At 37.7% G+C, this 20,550-nt stretch overlaps 2 protein-coding genes across 3 annotated transcripts in view; one reads left to right on the plus strand and one right to left on the minus strand.

Annotated features, from left to right (window-relative positions):
* Window positions 1-3,448: 3,448 nt before the first annotated feature.
* On the minus strand, window positions 3,449-8,576 carry LOC137283775 (3-mercaptopyruvate sulfurtransferase-like). The gene is made up of 3 exons (XM_067815459.1): window positions 7,891-8,576; window positions 5,266-5,424; window positions 3,449-4,919 (listed from the first exon to the last, which is right to left on the minus strand). Exons 1-3 carry the CDS (start codon window positions 8,471-8,473, stop codon window positions 4,786-4,788), a joined length of 876 nt encoding a protein of 291 aa, XP_067671560.1. The 5' UTR covers window positions 8,474-8,576; the 3' UTR covers window positions 3,449-4,785.
* Window positions 8,577-17,044: 8,468 nt separating this feature from the next.
* LOC137283495 (tuberin-like) overlaps window positions 17,045-20,550 on the plus strand; it is a 141,600-nt gene continuing 138,094 nt past the window's right edge. Inside the window, exon 1 of one of the 2 annotated variants that reach the window (XM_067815024.1) lies at window positions 17,045-17,307. In XM_067815024.1, coding sequence (XP_067671125.1) covers window positions 17,176-17,307 — 132 coding nt within the window. In that variant the 5' untranslated portion in view covers window positions 17,045-17,175. The remainder of the gene's footprint in view (window positions 17,308-20,550) is intronic. The other variant, XM_067815025.1, reaches the window with a different exon arrangement.

Below are 20,550 nucleotides of genomic sequence, written 5' to 3' on the forward strand. Positions count from 1 at the left end.
CCAAATATATGGATTTATAACAGAAGAAAGATTTAGTAAACCAGTTATGATGCTTATTGCTATTTATCCCCCGCAATACATTTTGCGAGGGGCATTAGCATTTAAATGCGCTCCATCCGTCTGTGCACATTCATCTTTTCTGGACAAGAACTTCAAAACTGTTCACTATTTCTTCACCAAACTTGACACATAGGCATGATGGTGTACTGGTACCTCTTGGCAGTTTTGGATTTCTCGATAAAATTTGTTTAGTGCTTCCATGCCAACAAGTTTTCCTTCAACTCAAATTGGTGGTAGTGCTCCTTTCTGGAGCAGAACTTAAAAACCTTTCAGTGCTCTCCTTCCACTTTGCCATATACACACCAAAACATTTGACAAAATCATAACTAGTAGACTGAGTCATACAGAAAATTTTGCCATTGCAAGGGATATTGATGACTTTGTCTTCTTGTTTGAGTTTGAGCTCACACTTCTACATGTATGGCCAGCGTCATCGTAGAGCTTTGTAATCGAGAACTACTCATCACTGTGTACATAAGCAACACGGAAGGCTCTCCACAATGGAGCTCACACTCAACATGGCTGGCCAACGCAGAGGTTTTTAAAGGAGAACTACTTATCACTGTGTATATGAGACTACAGAAAGCTCTCCACAGTGGAGCTCTGTAGACTGGTAGATGGCAAAGATGTTGGGTCTGACTTTCATCAAGTACAATATGGGCTACACATCAAAAGGAGTCTCAAGGTCACTATATAGAACAAATGCCTCAATCAACTTTCCACAACCCCTATCTTAGAAAACTACTTACAAAATTCAAATAGCAATGCACAAACAATGACTCCATTTCTGTGACAGCCTGAATACAGAAAGACCAGCAATGTTCATATCTGTTTAAAGTAGATACATGCTTGTAGTATCTCACCAGTATTGTGAGGGTAGTTTCCAAAATCATGGCTATAGTAATGGAATGGGGGATATAAGTGTTGTGGTTTGTTGCAATGAATGTTGATGAAAGTGAGTATAGGTTGTTGAGGTTTGTTAAAATAAATGTGAGAGTAGGGGGTTTGAGGTTTGTCATAATAGATGTCAAGGTTGGGGTGAGGTTTGTTAAAATAAATGTGAGAGTAGGGGGTTTGAGGTTTGTCAAAATAGATGTGAAGGTTGGGGGTGAGGTTTGTTGATAGATGTGAGAGTAGGGTGTAGAGGTTTGTTATATTAGCTGTGCGAGTAGGGGGTTGAGTAATTAATGTTTAGGGGTTCAGGTATGAAACAAGAGTCATCAGAAGATGACACATCCCCCTGGCCCAAACATATTTGAAAGGACAAATCATCTGACCGTTGCTTATCGTGTTTTTAGACCATGTCTTAATTGTTTCCATGGAATTCATGAAAAATATAAATGCCATATAGCTGTAAACAGAAAAAGTCACCATTTCAAGATCTGTCTCATATATCTGCCAAGATCATTTGAAAGATATGAAATAGTTTTTGAGTTGTGCTCCAGAAACGAAGTCCACAACTTGTTTATGAAACCGAGAAAATAGTAAATCACAAAAACCTGCAAATACCAAAAGGCACCACTTTGGGGTCTGCCACACATATCTACCAAGCTACACTGACAGATATTAAGAAGTTCTTGAGTTCTGCTCCAGAAACGAAACACCCCCCTGACTTTTGAGACAAAGGCTGAATCCATTGAAACCAAGAAACTAGGAAATCACAAAAACCTTTAACTAGCAAAAGGCACCACTTTAGGTTCTGATTGATATATCTACCAAGTTTTGCAGAAAAATATTGAACGGTTTTTGAGTTGTGCTCCGGAAACAAAGCCCATCCCTCCATTTTGAGACTAAGTTCAAAATGTTTCCATGGAAACTGAGAAAATAATAAATCACAAAATCTGTACATAGCAAAAGACACCACTTTAGGGTCTGCCACATATATTTACCAAGTTTTACTGACAGATATTAAGACGTTTTTGAGTTCACCGGAAACGAAACACACCTCTCACTTTTGAGACTATATCCAAAACGTTTCCATGGAAACCGATAAATCACAAAAACCTGTAAAGAGCAAAAGGCACCACTGTTGGTTCTGATTGATATATCCACCAAGTTTTGCAGAAATATAATGAAAGGTTTTTGAGTTCTGCTCCAGAAACGAAACCCCCACCATTAGACGAACACCAAAATGTTCCATTGGTAAAAAAAAAAAAAAAAAAAAATGCCAAAACTCTGTAAATTGCAAAAGGCACAACTATAGGTTGAGATTATTATATCTATCAAGTTTGGTGTAAAAATATTGAAGGGTTTCTGAGTTCTGCTCTGAAAACAAAATGATTACTGACAGACGAGGTGTCAACTATATAATGATAATGATAATGATGGATGGGGTGGAGTTTTGTTATGATGGATATAAGAGTAGGAGGTTTGAGTTTGTTAGTGGGAAAGTGAGTACGGTTTTATGCCTCTTTTAGCAATATTTAAGCTTTTCACAGCGAGGGACACCAGAAATGGGTCACCCATTTGGGTACTCAAGGCCAGGTGCAATTGGCCAGGACCAAACTTTTAAACAGTGTCCTTGGATTCAGGTGATGATTAATACTTGTGTTTACAAAATGAGGCCCCTGCTGGTACTGAAAAAGTAAACTCCCATAACGCAGACCTCCCAAAATGCAGATAAAAAATGCACACTAATTAATTGGGCCATACTGATCACCCCTAATTAATGAAAGGCAAGGTCTATACTTTGATAACCACGGAGAACAACATGGGACTAAGTGGACATCCTTGTCTAGCACTAGTGGAACAAACAAAACAATCAGAGACTGTAGTATCTACCTTCTATGACAACTACAGCAGACGTTAAGTAGTCACATAAATGTTGAAGAACCATTTCTTAAAAGAAGATGAAGTAAATTTTTTTTGCGTTAACATGTCAAACGCTTTCTAGAAATCCACGAAAACACAGTAGAATCTGCCTTCACTTGAAGTTATATGCATTTGAGCAATAGATTGAAGAATGAATATGTTGTCAACTGTCACCAACGTACCTTCATTCTCAACAAGGGTATTTAATCATCTTGTTTATGACCGATGTAAATAATTTACTTAAAGTGTTCCACAACAGTATGCCCTGTAGTTACCAGGTTCATTACTACTTCCCATTTTCTATACAGATATCATAATAGCAGTAGTCCACGTAACTGGGAAATTACTTTTACATAATATTTGTGAAGCGTATACAGCACAGTAGGATGCAATCATATTAGTTGTCTTTACAAAAATTCTGTAGGAATACCGTCATCTCTTACTCAGTTCAGCATTGTCTCTTGTAGATATAATTTCTTCAGTTGTTATAGTACAAGACAGTTCATTTACACAATCAGTAAAATGCTCAGTAATATAGTTTCCATTATAAGCATCCCACTCATGGTAAACGTCATCACCTGATACACAATTTAATAAATCTCTGAAATATGTATGCCATGTTTTCAGTAAAACATAATTCCAATTAGGTCGCCTACATGAATATATTTGTTTACAACTTTTAAATATTATTGATTAAATAAATACTGATGAAACAGCATCACTTGCTACATTGTCTAATGATACCATTATTCTTAATCAAGGGTACAGCCTACTAATCACGGATGTAACCAACCATAAGTGTTTGTCTGAACAGGTCTGTGTTTTGGGAGGATACCAATAAAAAAGGTCTCCAATGAACAGAAGTGGCTGGAACAGGTCATTTTGAAGTACCACCAAAATGTAAAGAAAGTGATGCTATATTCCAGACTACAGCTGTGCAGTCCCATCATGTTCATTCAAGACAACATTGATCATATGATCAATTTATAAAAGTCACATTTGCCTATTCTAAATATGTTTAATAAAAGCCTCAACAAACTCCACAATGTGATACATAATTTCTGATAGCATATCACTTTTATTGCATCATTGCTCCATTATTCTAAAGTAATGTTACTGGGTATTTTTCAACCTAGACATTGGTAGATCTGTGAAAAAAATGGGTACACTGATTGTTATTTTCGTCTAAGCTTATGAGAACATACACACAATGACATCAGCCTATAAAACTCTTCCTAGCACAACACAAATCATATGTAATCATGTCTACAGACAATTTAACTTTAGATTTAAAAATTAGTTCATCACTTCATACTATAGGACTTGTATATGCATTAATGAAGTATAACAAAAACAGGTCAGTTGGGATGTTCCACTTTATGTGACATCATTTCTCTTGAAAGACAGTCTTTCAATCCTTCAATTGACAGTGCACAAGATAAAGCAAGTTTAAAATGTAGTGTGCTAATCCAGCAATAATAATGACAAGTCACATAAGGTGCTAATCTCCATGCAACATAACATGCTCAAAGTGCTAACACCCTGACTGTTATTATTATCCCATATTGCAAAAGCTGTCAGGCGCTAGAGGTTTACAGTCACATGACTTTATCCAAGCTATGTTTCAGAGATGGACTTCTGTTTCCCTCCAAGACACAGAACAGGAAACATTGCTGCTGCCTCTAACCTCGAACTCTCCATGATAGACAGACCCAACACCATTATGCATACAATGATAGCACAAGAATAATTTTCTCGGGCCCTGCAGCACAATTTTTCAACTTTTTATTTATGTACAAAACATCACACACCAAAAACAACTGTCCTGCAACAACATTCAATAGGGTCTGATGGCTGACCACTTAGCAGTCGTTCATACGAATTGTAGCTATGTGCCAGGTCTTGCAGGGTCTGTTAGTCATGTGGGCAGTCAGTCCTGTCACTGGGCGAGGCACGTAGATACCACTCTGTCCATGACCCATCATAAACAGACACATCCTCCTTGCTGCACTGATATGCTGCAAGTGCAATACAGCATGCAGATACTCCTGAAAAAATACAAAAAACAAACAATGCCAGAGCATAGTGGCTCATTCGTGCATGCAGTCAACAAAAGTAAAGACTGTTAACAGAGTTGCTGCCTGTGCTGACAGTCACAAATTGAAGAGGCAATGGTAAAGTCAGACTTCTCACATCAAGAGATGTAGAGACAATGGTAAAATAAGACTTGTCACACCAAGAGATGTGGAGGTAATGGTAAAGTAGGACTTTTCACACCGACAGATGTGGAGGTAATGGTAAAATAGGACTTGTCACACCGAGAGATGTAGAGACACGGTCATAAATCAGACACCTGACATATTTATAATATTTAAAGTTATATATACAAAATACCTGACCCACAAGACACAGTCAAGGGTTTGGAAAGGTCTATGTTTGCAGAGGCAAACAACTGGCGTAGTTCAGCCTCAGTCTTCATGGTCTTCTTGTCTGGATCCATCACACTCATAAAGGGTATATTTACTGAACCAGGAATGTGGCCAGGCTTGATGTCTGAAGTATACAAAGGCATCTTTGTATGTAAACCTTGAAAGTCACTTGTGAGAAAATATATCATGACCCACTTCTCAGTTAGGTTGAAGTCTTGCTTATGTGGCTAATCGAGCAATAAACACTAAACCCAGGAAGAGATAAATTGTTATATTTAGTCATGATCATTAGTGATTGTGTTTGAATACTTTAGAAAAGCCAATAAATAGTTTGAAATAGAAAGTACAAGTATTCTGTACTGTTACAAGTACTCCATTAGATTTTTATTACACCTACAAACTGTAGAATTTAAGTCCAATAGTTACAGTAAACTTAAAACAGTTGGAAGAGTTTCTGAAAACTGTCATCTCTGGTACTAGCGTTCATCATAGCCATACTGCCACATCCATCAGGCCTGACATAATTCAGTACATACATAGTATGGAAAGCCAGCAACAATGGCTAAACTCATAAAAACAGATCAAAGACACCATTTTCTTAAAGTGAGTGAGTCAGTTTAGTTTTACGCCACACTCAGCAATATGGCAAACATGGCTTGCTGAAGACCTTTTCTACCCCAAGTCTTCACAGGTCCCACTCTCTTAAAGGTCACATGCAACTAAACAAAAAAAATAAATATAACACAATTATCACTTATTCATGACATACATTAAATATTGCTGATTGTGGAAAAGCAAATAAACAAAATTATAGGCATAAAATCACAAATCAAAAGTGCAATGTTTTTGTACTTGGGTTTACTTCCCTCAAAACAAAGCACATGGGAGACAGAACCCAGTCAGAGCAGGTAGGTGTGCACTCAAGTGTAATGAAGACTGTTCATTAGCTGATTCAGTTCCCAATATACTGAGGGCTTGTTCTGTAGATATAGAGATGATCTGTTTGCCTGTCATTTTAGAAGTATGGTGAGTAAAAAGAAAGTAATATGTTTTAAGGATAACAACTTCTTTATTGTATATGATGTGATGTTTTGGTAAGGATTCATTTACTGTTGTCAAGCAAGAGTGACATTGGTGTAAGAATCCATACTGACATGTCACATCATGTACAGCAGAAGACATTGTTATCCATGAAGAATGCATGTACAGATGTTGGGTTCTAAAAACATGCTCTCTGCATTTGCATTTGATCCCATCAACAAATACTGGGACGGTGAACTACTGCATGGCTGGAAACTGTTGTTAGTCAAAAGACAAAGCAGAACTTGAAACTGACAATTTGAGTTTGCACCTGTTTCCATCCAGTCCAGTCAGTCAAAATGGATGCAGTTTGTTTGCAAACCACAGACATAATACTATGTCATGTGTACAGGTATCACCCCTGCCTGTCTGTGTAATAACAAAGTGACAGAGACGGAACTCAGGCATCAAAGTATTCTGCAGCTGTTCATGGTGTATAGCCTAACAGGTGTTAAGTTCAAACTGCAAATGGTCAATGACTGAAGTTGTGTAGTGCATACTAGCACTAGCAGACAAGCAAGCAGACACACTGGTGTCAATAAAAAGACACTGAGTTTGTCTGTGACACAGACTGCTCATCACGATCAACATGCTAGCACACCTGTTGAAATCACTTTTTCCCCCCAGCATTGGGGTGAAATTAGTGAATTGTTTGAACTCTGATTTCGCAGACTCTTTTTCATTGCAATATTTTTCAACCTTATAAGTTGAATTTGCATTTTTGATGATTTGTTACTGTATGTCCATGCCAAAAGTTTTCAGAATCTGCAAAGTTGTGTTTTGTGTTGTATGTGACCTTTATCTCATTTACTGTGATTTAGACCATGGCCTTCATGTCAGTGTGTAAATTTCACTCCTCTAACTTCAAGTTTTTGAGAGGGCTGGTTATTATTATCATTATTATAAGGTATTCTTGTAGCACACATATCCATGCAGCTAGCAGGTATATTTTCCCTGTATCACTTGATGTCAATCTTAATGGCACATCATGTTATCAATCTCAACTTCCTGGCGATCATACAACTCTTGCAGCCACTTGGCGCACCAAGTTTATGTGGCTTTTCCATCCTTACAAGGTACCCCTTCACAGCTGGGTGGTCACAGAAAAGACATATATACGTCTTTGGTCACAGTAATATGTCCAATTACTGCCCATTGCGGTGCCTGCTACTAGGTATTTGCATGTATTCATTTGGCCACCATTTGGTCATATACCAATGGATTCATGGGTTCTTTTAAGTGCACAGGGTTGTGTACTGTACACATTGGTTTTTGACAACACTGAAAGAGTCTGCACAAAAGTTAACTCCCAGGATTTTACACCCTGTCACAGGTGAGCTTGATCCTGACACCTCAAACTTGCTGTATCACTAGCCTAGTGCCTATGTAGACAGTTCAAATCAACATCAATCACTTGGTTTGTATTTTTCAAAGTCATAATATATTGAGAAGATAGAATATATCACGATTAAATTGCCATGCCATATGCACGCTTAAGAAAAGTTCTCACTTGGTCTAGGTTCTGGAGATTTCCCTTGGAAGCGACCAGCAGCCCTTGCATCCACAAGCTGGAACTGTTTGTTATTTATGTTTCTTTTCACATCTTCAAAAGACTTCACAAATGAAGGAGCAAAGTTAGCCTTAAAACATTTGGTAGAAACAGACTGTGATTTAGATGAAGTAGGGTTGTTCTCTCTGCACCACTTAGGAAATCCTCCATCTAATACTGAAACGTTATCATGACCAAAAGCTCGAAATGTCCACCATACGCGTTGAGCAGAAAACAGTCCGAATTGTTCATTATTATCATACACTATAACGTGTGTGTCATTTCCGATACCAAGACCTCCAACATATGTTTCAAACTCTAATGGGCTCGGCAGCATATGTCCGTAGGGTGACCTTTTGTCTGCGCACTCGTCAATGTCGAAAAACTGAGCACCAGGGATGTGTTTTTGTTGAAATTCAACGTTCCCATTTCTGCCTGACGTTGGGAGGTGCCAAGAGGCATCAATTACCCTAATGCATTTAGAGCTTGATGCAATGATATCAGCCAGCCACTTCGTAGAGACTAGCGCCGCCACGCGATTCATGATTTACTCTGAGGAGATTGTCGTTTCCAAAGTTTTATTATCGACAACTCCTGAAAATGTAGCACCATAGGTTATAGCTAAAACGGCACTACAGCAGAACGGCACCTAAATAGTTTGGTGAAAACGGCTACTGATTTATGGGCTAAAACGGCAACATATATAACACATTGTTAAGTTGACTTTATTCTTTCCATATTTTATTTACGTGTTTTATTTAATTTTACATCAAGTCATCAAGCATTCTTTTTGGTTGTTTGGTGGTCCTGAAAAGGGCCGTTGAGAGTGAGTTTTGGTAACTTAAAGATCACATATACTCCAGAGGGTGCAAATGCATAAATCACTAATTGACGTCGTTTTAAATGAATTAAAAATTGCTCATTTCGATCTTAAATTACCTTAAATTGACCTTATTGACAACAGTGCACAGCCGCAAACGAAATTTCAACCAATCAGAGCGGCGCGTCTCCGTGACGTAATAGTAGGGTCTATAAGGGTCTATGCAGAACTCATCTACATTTCAGGGGGGTATACTATTTTGTTTACAGGTTTGTACAAACCTGAAATCGCGACAGCTGTTGTGAAAATTGAAAGCTATATGTTCTCACAATCTACTATCATTTAGTTTTGTCTCCTGCTTTGCCAAGTTTCCGTGTTAAACCCTTGTTTTCATGGACGATTTTGTCAAAATCACTTGTCGCTAGGTTGTAATCCGTGTTAGGTGGTATAAACCTACACGTTATTTGTCATCATTTACTAGATGCTCAGTTAATGAACAGATATAATTAGTGGTAACGCCTGTTAGATTACCCGACAAAGGCATTTGGCATTTCTTGTATCTGGATCGATCAAAGGATTAACCGATAACACGCGGATTGATTGATTACTTTTATACGGATTTAAATGGGAATTTATCAAAAGGTAGTGTTTATGTATGTACATTTACAAATCTATACTGAATACACTCTGTCGTGTATGTGTCTTTGTAAAAACAACACCCATCTTTCAAAGGATTAACCGCCATTACATTGATTGATTGCTCATTTTAGGCTAACTAAATTACTTTTCTTAAAGAATGACGCACATTAAGCAGTTAGTTGCCAGGTTTGCTATCTCGGATGACCAATGAGACTATACAGCATTGTGAAAAACTTGAAACGATACATTTAGTATATTAGATTGTTGAAAGACACATCACTTGGGAAATCTGCAGATGAATTATATATCACTCGTTTTTGTGGATATTGATGGATATATTCCTCGAACAAGGTAAGAGTCTGACATTGCTCCTATATCTTTAATTTATTTTAATTTTAATATTTGCGTTTTGTTATTATTGATTTGTCGTAGCTTTCAACAGAATCGTTGTTTTCGTCGTGAAGCGTAATGATGCAGACGACATACACTAGGGCGTGCGTGCCAATTATGATTCATACAGGCAAACTATAAAATGTCTAGATAATACGTTCCTGTTATACATTTGCAGATCGCTTCTTTTTGTCAAGTTTCAAAATGCATACAAGTATGATTATAAAGTAATTAGGATAATGAGACCAAATGTAAAGAGGTATATTGACAAGTGTCTACATACAGGTGAATGAACGTTTACAAACCAAGTAAAGGACAAGGTATGATAGAGGCCCTTATTGGCCCACAACATGTCATGAGTATCAAAATTTTACAACACGATAATTTTAGTATAAAAGGAGCTAAATTAATTGTTAAAGTTACCTCCAAATGCATTTTTATGTTTTTAGTGTTGTCAGTTTTCTTGTTTGAAGACATCAAAGTTAACATATTTTACAATATCTTCTAGAAACCTACATTTTCTGATTTTCAGAGTGATAGAAAAGTGTGAGCAAAAGCGTGACCCTTCCCAATTTTTTCACCACATATGAAGAGAGTAAATTAGAATCCACACCTAAAAAAATCTGGTGGGTCACGCTTTTGTTCACATCAAAATCTTTAAAAAAGTACATTTTTCGGTTTATGAAATTGCTCCATACAACATCTCAAAAAATAAACATTGTCATAAACTAACATCTTTAAAAACAATCCATCACATTTATACATCTGTGCCATGGTACATTATATTTTGAATGGTTTTGTGCTCTAAAATACACATATCAAACATCGCTATTCACTTTTTCAATATCATATGGCACCCACAAGGCTGATTTATGAGAGGTAAATATTGGTGTTTGCTAGAAGAGTAAGAGGATGTCTAAAGATTTTCAAAATATGTTCAAGCAGCACTGTAAAGGTGAGAATCTTTGTTATTATGTAAGAATTTGATCATAGTTTTTCTATCATCTGTGTATCAAACACCTCTGAGTCACCTGTCACTGTCAAAATAACACTGTCATTCAACAGGATTGCCATGTACAAACATTTTCTAAGAACTTCTGTACCTTGATGTTTCCAATGACATTTGATTTCATTGAACCAAAATGACTACACTTAACTGTATGAAAAGGATCTTTTAAGCTAGAATAAGAACATTGTATCAAGGTCTAACAGATGATGAACACAAGCAGACGTCAAGTCATACATAGTTGTAAAGTGCAATATATAAGCTTAAATTCACATTGTGAGGCAAAGGAATATGTAGCCTAATGGTTGCAATTGTGGACTGTTTGGTTTTCTTTATCAGACATGCAGGTTCACGTCCATGTAACTTTTCTTTCTTTTTTTCAAAGTTTGTTTATCAAGTCTGTTTAACTAAACTGTTTCACATCAAATACAAATATTGTAATTTCTTTCTTAAGTTTGGTAATCTATGTTACAACACTGGTGAAACAAGCTTTAATTAACATCATGTAAATCTTTTCTTAAGACACCGACCATTCACCTTTTCAAGTCGGTCTAGTTGCCTTTGTTCCCAACATTTTAAATTCATACTTTATACATTTTTATCAACTTTAGGCTTATACACTTTTGAATACTGCAGTTCTTGAGAGTGAATCAGATACTGAGATTGATGACTGTGTGAATGAAGAGTAATAGAGGATGTTTTATATCTTTAAAGTGGATAAGTTGTGAATAATTACTCTGTGAAGTCTTTTGAATACTGACTTTAACACTTGCATGGTGTTAATATGAACCTGCGCTGACAATGAAATTTCACCCGAAATGGGCCCTTTGAGGTCAAGACCTGTGTTTTGTAGTGCAACATGGTTGGCTATTGTAATAACATATGATGATTGAGATGTTAACTGTATATTTGCTGAAACTGGTTGTAAATGCTGACTTGCAACACTTACTAGTTAGAATGAAGCTGTGCCCAAAATGAAGCTTTACCCGAAACAGGCCCCTCTGATTCTTAGTACAACATGATTGTTATCATGCTTACATGTTGTACAATGGACCCATGGATTACATTTGCAAAGAATGCTGTGAATAATGATTGAGTTTTGGGGACAGTGGCAAGTAATTGAATTAACAATGTTTTGCAACCCTAATTGGGCCCCTTGAGGTTAAAACATTATGATTGACATTGACATGCTTTTCAGCAAGACTACCCGTCGTAAAACCGCTGTAATTTGTATGTAAATACTATAACAGTTGTAAATAAGCCATTATGGCACACTGATATTTCAGACTTCTTGTTATTTTTCATGGGAACTGATAGAACCTATTTTGGGCCCCTCTGCAGTAAAATTACACCTAGGAACATATAAAATGTAGCATTTTTATGCAAAGCTAACTTGTCTCTTAACAAATAACATGTTTTCAGCCAATTCTGTTAGTGGGCCAAAAACCACCCTTATCATACCTTGTCCTTTAGCAAGTGTATAGATCGCGCAGTATTTTCATTTCGACCCCGGCCTCGCTTATGTTACGTTACGTTTAGATGTGTCATGCAGACTCCTTCTGGTCATGATTCAAATACATATTTAACTACTAATGGAAAGTAGTTTTGATTTTTTAACTTGATAAAAACAAACGATAACCTCATTAATACAAATGGACTTTAGTCCGTGACTTCACGATTTTCAAAAATGGCGGCGCCCTGTCAGAGAATGAATGCTATTTAAGTTTGTTTTCACCGACTTACTAAATCAAAATTACTTTCTACTGGTAGTAAAATATGTATTTTGTTGATGGACAATAGGAATTTGCATGACATTGCTTATAACATAACAATTTCACTCTTGGAAGCGAGGTGGAGGTTAATATAACATTACTTGCAACATTAATGTCGCTTCGACCCCCACCTTGCTTCCGTGGAAGAAGTCGTTATGTTACAAGTTGTGTCATGCAAAATCCTTTTGGCCACGATTCAAATACATATTTAACTACTAATGGAAAGTAGTTTTGATTTTCTAACTTGATGAAAATAAACCATAATCTCAATAATTCTAACGGACTTCACCGTTTTCAAAATTGGCGGCGCCCTGTCTGAAGATAAATGCTATTCAAGTTTCTTTTTACCGACTTACACAATCAAAATTACTTTTCACTAGTAGTAAAATATGTATTTTATTGATGGACATTAGGTTTTTAGATGACATTGCTTATAACATAAGAATTTCACTCTTGAAATCGAGGCGGGGGTCGATATAATATTACTTACGATAATGTTGGCACTTCGACCACAACCTCGCGTCCGAGGAAGAAAGCGTTATATTCATGCAAAATTCTTTTGGTCAGCAATGTGTAGTAAACAGTCTTTATTTTATAAACTCGATGAAGCTTGAACTCCATTTTCTATCCTGGAAGCGTGGTAGGGGGCGAACCATCCGGTTTAGTATATACCACAGGTTTCCACAACGCTCGCTTCGCACACACAAACAACCATTCCAAGCACAAACTAAGGGGTCCGGTGGAAATCTGTGCATAGTGACACCATCGCCCGATCCCAAGGAGCAATTGACGGCAACACAACAATTTGGTATGTCTTTGGTGACGTCGAGAAATCAGCAAATGACGAGCTTCCTATACATTTTCTATACAACTAACTGAAAATCGTTCCTTCTGTGATGACTCAGCTTGTCGTAAGAGGCGACTAACGGGATCGGGTGGTCAGACTCGCTGACTTGGTTGACGCGTGTCATCGGTTCCCGATTGCGCAGATCGATGCTCATGTTGTTGATCACTGGATTGTCTGGTCCAGACTCGATTATTTACAGACCGCCGCCAAATAGCTGTAATGTTGCTGAGTGCGGCGTAAAACTAAACTCACTCACTCACTCACTCCTGTGATGGCTCTGGCGACAGACTTACATAACCTGTTTGTGGTTTCGTGTGCGGGCGAGAGAGAAGAAGACAGCTTTTAAGCGCTTGGTATTAATTAACCACAATTTTTTTTCTAAAAAAAGAATGGTGTTCCGTTCATGACTAACCAGAAATCTTTCATATGCAGTGGTAAAAAGAGGACCAAAAATGAGTTTAGTTGTTCTTTAAGGAAGGTTGGGTCCATGGATTGCTGCACATCTCGTAAGAAGTTGGGATAAGGACAGATCGCCATCCTTGAACAGGTTCCACACTTTGAACACCTCATCCTGCCTTGCCGATGAGGACTTAAGGACATAAGCCTTCAGGCGTTCTTCTTAGATGAGCCTGGTCTGGAGGCGAAGGAGGTTGGCTTCTTGGTGTAGTTCAGGGACAAGTCTGTACACCTGAACCGGCCCAAGCCGAACCGGCCCCTGGATATTTGACCCAAACCGGCCACGCACCCAAACCAGCCCCAAGGTAACGGTAATGGTTATGGTTTGTTTCTGTATTTAAAAAAAAAACTCAACTGACAACACAGACTTAAAAAGATTAAAATTCATTTGTTATATATAATAACCAGGGAGACTATATGTAGAGGGAGAAGAAAAGCCCCTGAGCCAGGGATACTCTACAACCTCTATAGAAGCTCCCTGCCTGAACGTATGCCTCGGGTCGTTACGTACCAGTATAGCCAATATGACTACACATTCGTTTAATTTTTAGATAGGAAACATACCTTTAGTTGAAAGATATTTGCAAGTAATAGTGATAGTTTATGACTTAAAATGGTTACGGTGTATCTGGGGTGTGTGACAAATATGACATATCACCGATCTGTTCTGATCCGCCATTGAAATACTACACGAGGTTGTTTGACTGTTCCTAGTTATTGCTTCAAAACATCTTTCACATACACCTTTTATACTTATGAGGGGAATATACTATCAGGTGAAATGTGTTTGCATGTATTGGCGATAGTTTCATCATCTTAAAAAACATGTTAGGGTGTAATTGAGGTGCGTGAAAAATATGACATATCACCGATCTGTTCTGATCCTCCATTGATGCTTGTGATGTTTGAGGCTCCACACTGGCTAGCGACCAGTTATCGCCGTTTCATAATTGGAATTTATTTTTTAAAAAAAACAAAAGGCCCAAACTCGCTCTTTTTGTGGATGTTGGTGGATGCTGATAAACGCTAACGGCAGAACGGAGATGTCACCGCGGGGTTGAACTTGTCAAACTTGACATTTCGAGTCGTAGTTTGCAATTTTCGCTATGTTTGTTTTCTCGGGGAAAAACGATAAAGGTGAAAATTGACAGTTATAGTTTGTCAGTATCGTCTGCATGGTATCTATCTAGTCCATAAAACCGAGATGGAAATTTGGGTCAATTCAAAGTTAAGTGATTGAATGTTTGATTTATGGGTATGTTCAGACAAATTAAAATCTGTTGAATTGTCAAGTTATAGATTCACAACACAGCCTGGATGAGTTTCATTTAATTCTCATCGTTTATGAAATTTCATGTCAACACACTAATGGTCACGTGACATACCCCGACGTGTTTGGGTCTCGCCTTCCGAGGGATTCATATCTGTAACGTGTACAGCGTAAAATACTCGCTGTAATTTTAACTCTTGTTACCTATCGGTTCTTTTTTGGATGTGTCAATGTCAGATACTACGGAAGTACAAGTAAAGCTGTCTGCGCAAGCGCTACAACCAGGTGTTGGCGATAACTGGTCGCTAGCCAGTATAGTTCCATAACTTCTTTCTGTCTTGTTGATCTTACTATTTGACAAAACTGGAAAGGTGTTTAGAACACTTTGTGACAGTTTTACACTTTCTGTTTTTGAGGGATGTGTCAGTTAACAATTTGTTAATGTCCATTCCCTTCCCCACATGCAATAAGATATCTGAATTAATTATTAACGTAAACAGAAATCTCTCAAAGCAGATTTTTGAAAAAGGACAGCTGATGTTAACACATGTGTTGTCGCGATACTTTTGCGTTCTTTAACATGTTTTGGGAGGGAAGGCAGCGAGTGTATCATTTAGTCTTCATTCATTCACATATGTATTTCTTTCTTTTATTCTTTTTCTGTATTTCTTTCATTCATTCACTTCTAATTCTTAATTCTCTTAATTCTTACTATAATTCATTCATTCATGGTAAAATTCCGACTGATACAATAAAAAGTAAGTACACATGGTAAAGAAAGCAAGCGAGAGACCCATCCCTGTTGTAGATTATCCCTGATGAAACTCTCTGTGTGGGGGGTGGGGTGGGGGTGGGGGTGTGTGTTAAACATCATTTGGAGAGAGTTCCGCCCGTACCCACCTCTTTTTACACAGAATATTTCCGCCTTTCCCTGTGTAATATTCCAACACTGAAATAAGTTCATTGATTGTTTTTTGTACCTGTTCTAGTTTATCGAATGTTTATTTAGGGCATACCTTTGTTTTTTGTACCTGTTCTAGTTTATCGAATGTTTATTTAGGGTCAGGTATGCATGTCATTTTGTAATTTTGAATAGGGTGGGAGATACGGGCGGAACTCTTACCCATCATTTATTTTCCTTTGATGGCAGATCTGTATAATTTTACAAAGGACAAGGTTTTGGGAAATTGGCAAACAGGCAAAATTGCTTATATTAATGCCTCTCCCCACATACTATTGAACATACACACTCAGACGTCACACGTTAATTAAGGAAAACGAAACACATCCAGAAGATTGGTGATGATGGCTACCAAATGAAGTTTCTTGGACTTAAGACTGATAATAATGGTACAGTCTTAATAAGGTTGTTAAATGGCCAGGAGGGCAGAAGGGGTTTTCAACTAAAACGTAGACATAATGGACAATTCAGACAGATAAATATTTCAATTAATTTATTATATACAAACAAGGTCGGTGTAAAATAGCGACGACCACTTTACACTATGGACGGGTTAACTCCCCTTTCCTCACGGGAGAGCGCCCCAGTTGAACAAAACGAATTCAGAACATCATCAATACTTAACTTGTTTTAGCATGTCTTTTTATTCAGGAAAAGTTGACTGTAAATAGTTTAAATATTTTCTTGTAGATTGTTTATGCCACAAATGGTGCTTACACAAGATGTAAGCTAATTCGTTATTTCATATTCCGCTGGCGGTGTCGTCTTTTATAGCTTAGTTAGACGTGATCGCGTACATCAACACAATGCCATCTGAATGAACGAAAATGATAACTAGGAATTTGCCAGTACCACCCACGTATCATTTTATTTGATAAAAACGTTTGAAAACGATAATAAAGGATTATTACTTTCTTTTGAAATTCGATAAAACGTTTTTACTTGTTGTTGGAGACCCGTCACGTTTGTCAACTTCCGTACGCAACAGGTTGCGTTTCGGCGAGAATGTTCAAGGCTGCAGGGCCAAGCTCTTAACACGATTTTACATTTCATCCGCTAGTGGCGACATCCATATTTCTGTAAAGATGTCGAAACCGGAATCTGATCTCAGAGAAAAATTGAGAAACCTCTTCAAATTCAGCAGAGCTCCATCAGCACCCTTGACAGCTCATAGAACTCAAACCAAAGATATCGTCCTTACACCTGATGTTTTGAGGGTTCGTATAGTTTTTAAATTGGTCAACTCGGGGTAGGGGAGTACTGCACTTTTTCAGATTAATTAGCGCTTCTTAAAGAGCGTAAAGTATACCAGAGCTTAACCCGAAGCCCTAATTCTAAGTCCAAACCCAAAGGACGATCGCAACTGTGCCTAACCCTGAACCCAAAGGAGCATCGTAAAGGGTGCCAAGCCCCAAACCCTACCCCTAAGTGAGATAATTGCCTTCCAGCCCTGGCTGATGCTGCACCTGGTAAATTAATTGCATTCTAGCCCAGGGTAGATAAAGGATCTGCTGTATTGCTGGTTACAGCACAGGTAAACTGTAGCCCAAATGGGTTGCGTAGCATAGAGAAAATGACCAGCCCTCTTACATGCGAGCGAAGTGAGCAAAGGTTGGCAGCATACTTTCCTCGCTTCGGTTTGAAAATTATTTTTTATGTCAAGATAAAATATCGCCACCATCAAAGGTATACACCCATTACTTCACTGGGTTGTGCTCTCAGATTTCGTACCCAATGTTTAATAATTACCCACATGAAATATGGTTTATTCAACATTTTAAGTGCCACTTGTGGTATTCAGATTGTTCTTCGCCTCGAAGAACAAGAATAAGCAGAAATTAAAAAAAAATACCCTATTGCTTAATTTTATCATGAACCTGTTGGAGTTTTTTTGGCTTATGTGTCGTCACTATTGTTAGAATTTTTGTAACATTTATACTACATAAAAACACTTCTGGCATAATGGGCGAATGAAGCAGGGGAGGTAACTGTAAGCATTCCATATGGAATAATACCGTCCTGTTCCTTCACTTCGTTGAACCAGAAGCTGGAAGGGGTAATGTTTGCCTTCTTTTAAATCTATGAAACATATATTTACATACTTTTAGCATTGGCATACCACTGTCCTTATGAGAAGCTGAAACTTGAAGATATTTGGGTTATTGCGAAAAGCAATGGAAAATATGAGTTTCTTAAATCATCATAATGTAGAAAGTAGATAGAAGTAGAAAGTGATATTTGTTTTCCACGTCTAATTCACAACCCTTAGGAAACCAGGGCCCTTATTCTCAAAAGATTCGTAGCCCTAAGAATTCTTAACTTTGATCATAGTTAAGAATGGGCCTAAGAAGATTGTAGGGCTATGAACTTTTTGAAAATAGCTAACCAGATCTCAATCTTGTATACAGTATACAATATTTCTTTTCAGTGATGCCAGTTAAAGGTCACACACAACCAAAAAATCAAACATAATTAAAATACAATTATCAATTATTCATGACATATAATATACATTGCTGCTTGTGAAAAAACAAATAAACAAAATTATAAGCGTACAATCGGGATTCAAAGGTGCAATATTTTGTACTGGAGCTTACTTCCCTCAAAACAAAGCTCGGGGCAGACCCAACCCAGTCATGGTGGGTGGCTGTGCACTCAAGTGTAACGGCGACTTCCGATTGGCTGGTTTATTTGCTGATACACTGAGGGCTCATTGTGTGTACAGAAAGATGATCTGTTTGATGGGCATTTTAGAAGTATGGCGAGTCACAAGAAAGTAAGCTTTTTATGGATAACAACTTCTTTTATTGTATTTGATGCGTCGTTTCAGTGTGGGTTCTTATACTATTGTCAAACAAAATCATATACACTAGAAGTTGTTATCCATAAAGAATGCATTTAGAGATGTTGGGTTTTGTAAATACATATTCTCTGAATTTGCGTTCGATCTAATCAAAAGTCATCTAAGTAGAGATGGTGAACTACTGTGTGGCTGGAAACTGTCATTCATACAAAGCAGAACTTAAAACTGACAAGAGTTTGCACCAGTTTCCATGAGATCCATTCATCCAAGAAAAAGAGATGTAGTTTGTTTGCAACCCACAGACATAAAAACGTGTACAAGTGTCACACCTGCCTAATTACATAATGTGGCAGTGACGGGACTTGGGTGCACGAGTCATATGTCAATTAATTTTCTTTTTGGCATATAACCTGATAGGTGTCAAGCTCTAATTGCATGTGGGCAATGATTGAAGCTGTGTATTGCATATTGTCGTTAGCAGACAGGCAGGCAGACATATAGGTGTCAATAAACCAGAAATTGAGCTATCTCTGTGACAGAGGCTGTTTACCACAATCAACAAGTTTTCCATGTATCGAGTAGATTATTTACTTGGTTGTGTACACAAATTTCTCTAATCTATTTAGTCCCCACCCCTCAGAGCCATATGATAAAATAGGTTCAACCTGTGAGTCAAAAATGTTAAAAATATAGTAGGATAAAAAATATTCAGTTTTTTCAAGTTAAGGATAATTTCCCTTAGTGCACATTTACTTTGGATAGCTAGATTAGATGCATAGAGAGCATAGTCATTTTAGAGGTAGAAGAAAAATTAGTATCAGGATACCTGTGTGTATTAATAGTTGTAAGCTTTTCATTTTTATAGAACCAATTTTCACATTTTGCCAAATGCCCACCCCATCTTAATGCAACAATCTTCGTTTTATGTAGGTTGACACTTAATCCCCCAAGTGTCTGCATAATGTTCTATATTTAGTTGTCACATCATCAGCAAACATCAGTAATACTATTTCAAGCATAGGCCAGTCCAGTTTTGCGTGAGAGACGCGCATGCGCACTAGTCAGTCTTGAGCAAAAATGTTTCATCTTACCAATTTTTATAACAGGGTAAGGGAGGGTGGGCATGTAACCCCTAAGTCAGGAAGATGGTTCATGGAATTACACTCAAACTTCAACTTACAGGTAAGTCTCATTTAATTTTGTAATTCCATATCACCATCCTTCCTTAGGGGTCACGTGAGAGCTTCAGAGAAGGGAGAACATTTTTAATCCCCTGAGTAAGAGTATCAGACAACATAGATGACTTGAAAATTGGTTTATAAAATCATATAGAATAAAAAAGATACAATGTGTAAATGATGACATAGCAGTTAGCGTTTAACTGCTACTTACACAGAATCACACACTCTTGTGTCTACGGTTAGAGGGAGATCATAATGTTTCTGGAATGTTGACTCTTGAGTCCATGCCAATGTGCGGAGAATCGTATGGAGTGGCACCTTTGATCTGCGCGCTGAGCTGCTCACGGCAGCACATACACTTTCGGGTTTGAAAATATCCACATTTACACCAGCTCCAGCAAGTGTCAGTTTCACCCACCTACTAATAGTGTCTTTAGTCACTGGTTTGTGGGGTCTCTGCAGTCCTAGGAACAGTT

Source organism: Haliotis asinina, chromosome 5 (genome assembly GCF_037392515.1).
Source record: "Haliotis asinina isolate JCU_RB_2024 chromosome 5, JCU_Hal_asi_v2, whole genome shotgun sequence".
Classification (NCBI taxonomy): domain Eukaryota; kingdom Metazoa; phylum Mollusca; class Gastropoda; order Lepetellida; family Haliotidae; genus Haliotis; species Haliotis asinina.

What these genes read in the sequence shown, in the direction of transcription:
- LOC137283775 (XM_067815459.1), bottom strand. Translation starts at nt 8,473, where the DNA reads ATGAATCGCGTGGCGGCGCTAGTCTCTACGAAGTGGCTGGCTGATATC. An exon ending in ATCTCCAGAACCTAGACCAA is followed by an intron (nt 5,425 to 7,890) that starts GTGAGAACTTTT and finishes TGTATACTTCAG; the next exon opens with ACATCAAGCCTGGCCACATT. An exon ending in GACTGTGTCTTGTGGGTCAG is followed by an intron (nt 4,920 to 5,265) that starts GTATTTTGTATA and finishes GTATTTTTTCAG; the next exon opens with GAGTATCTGCATGCTGTATT.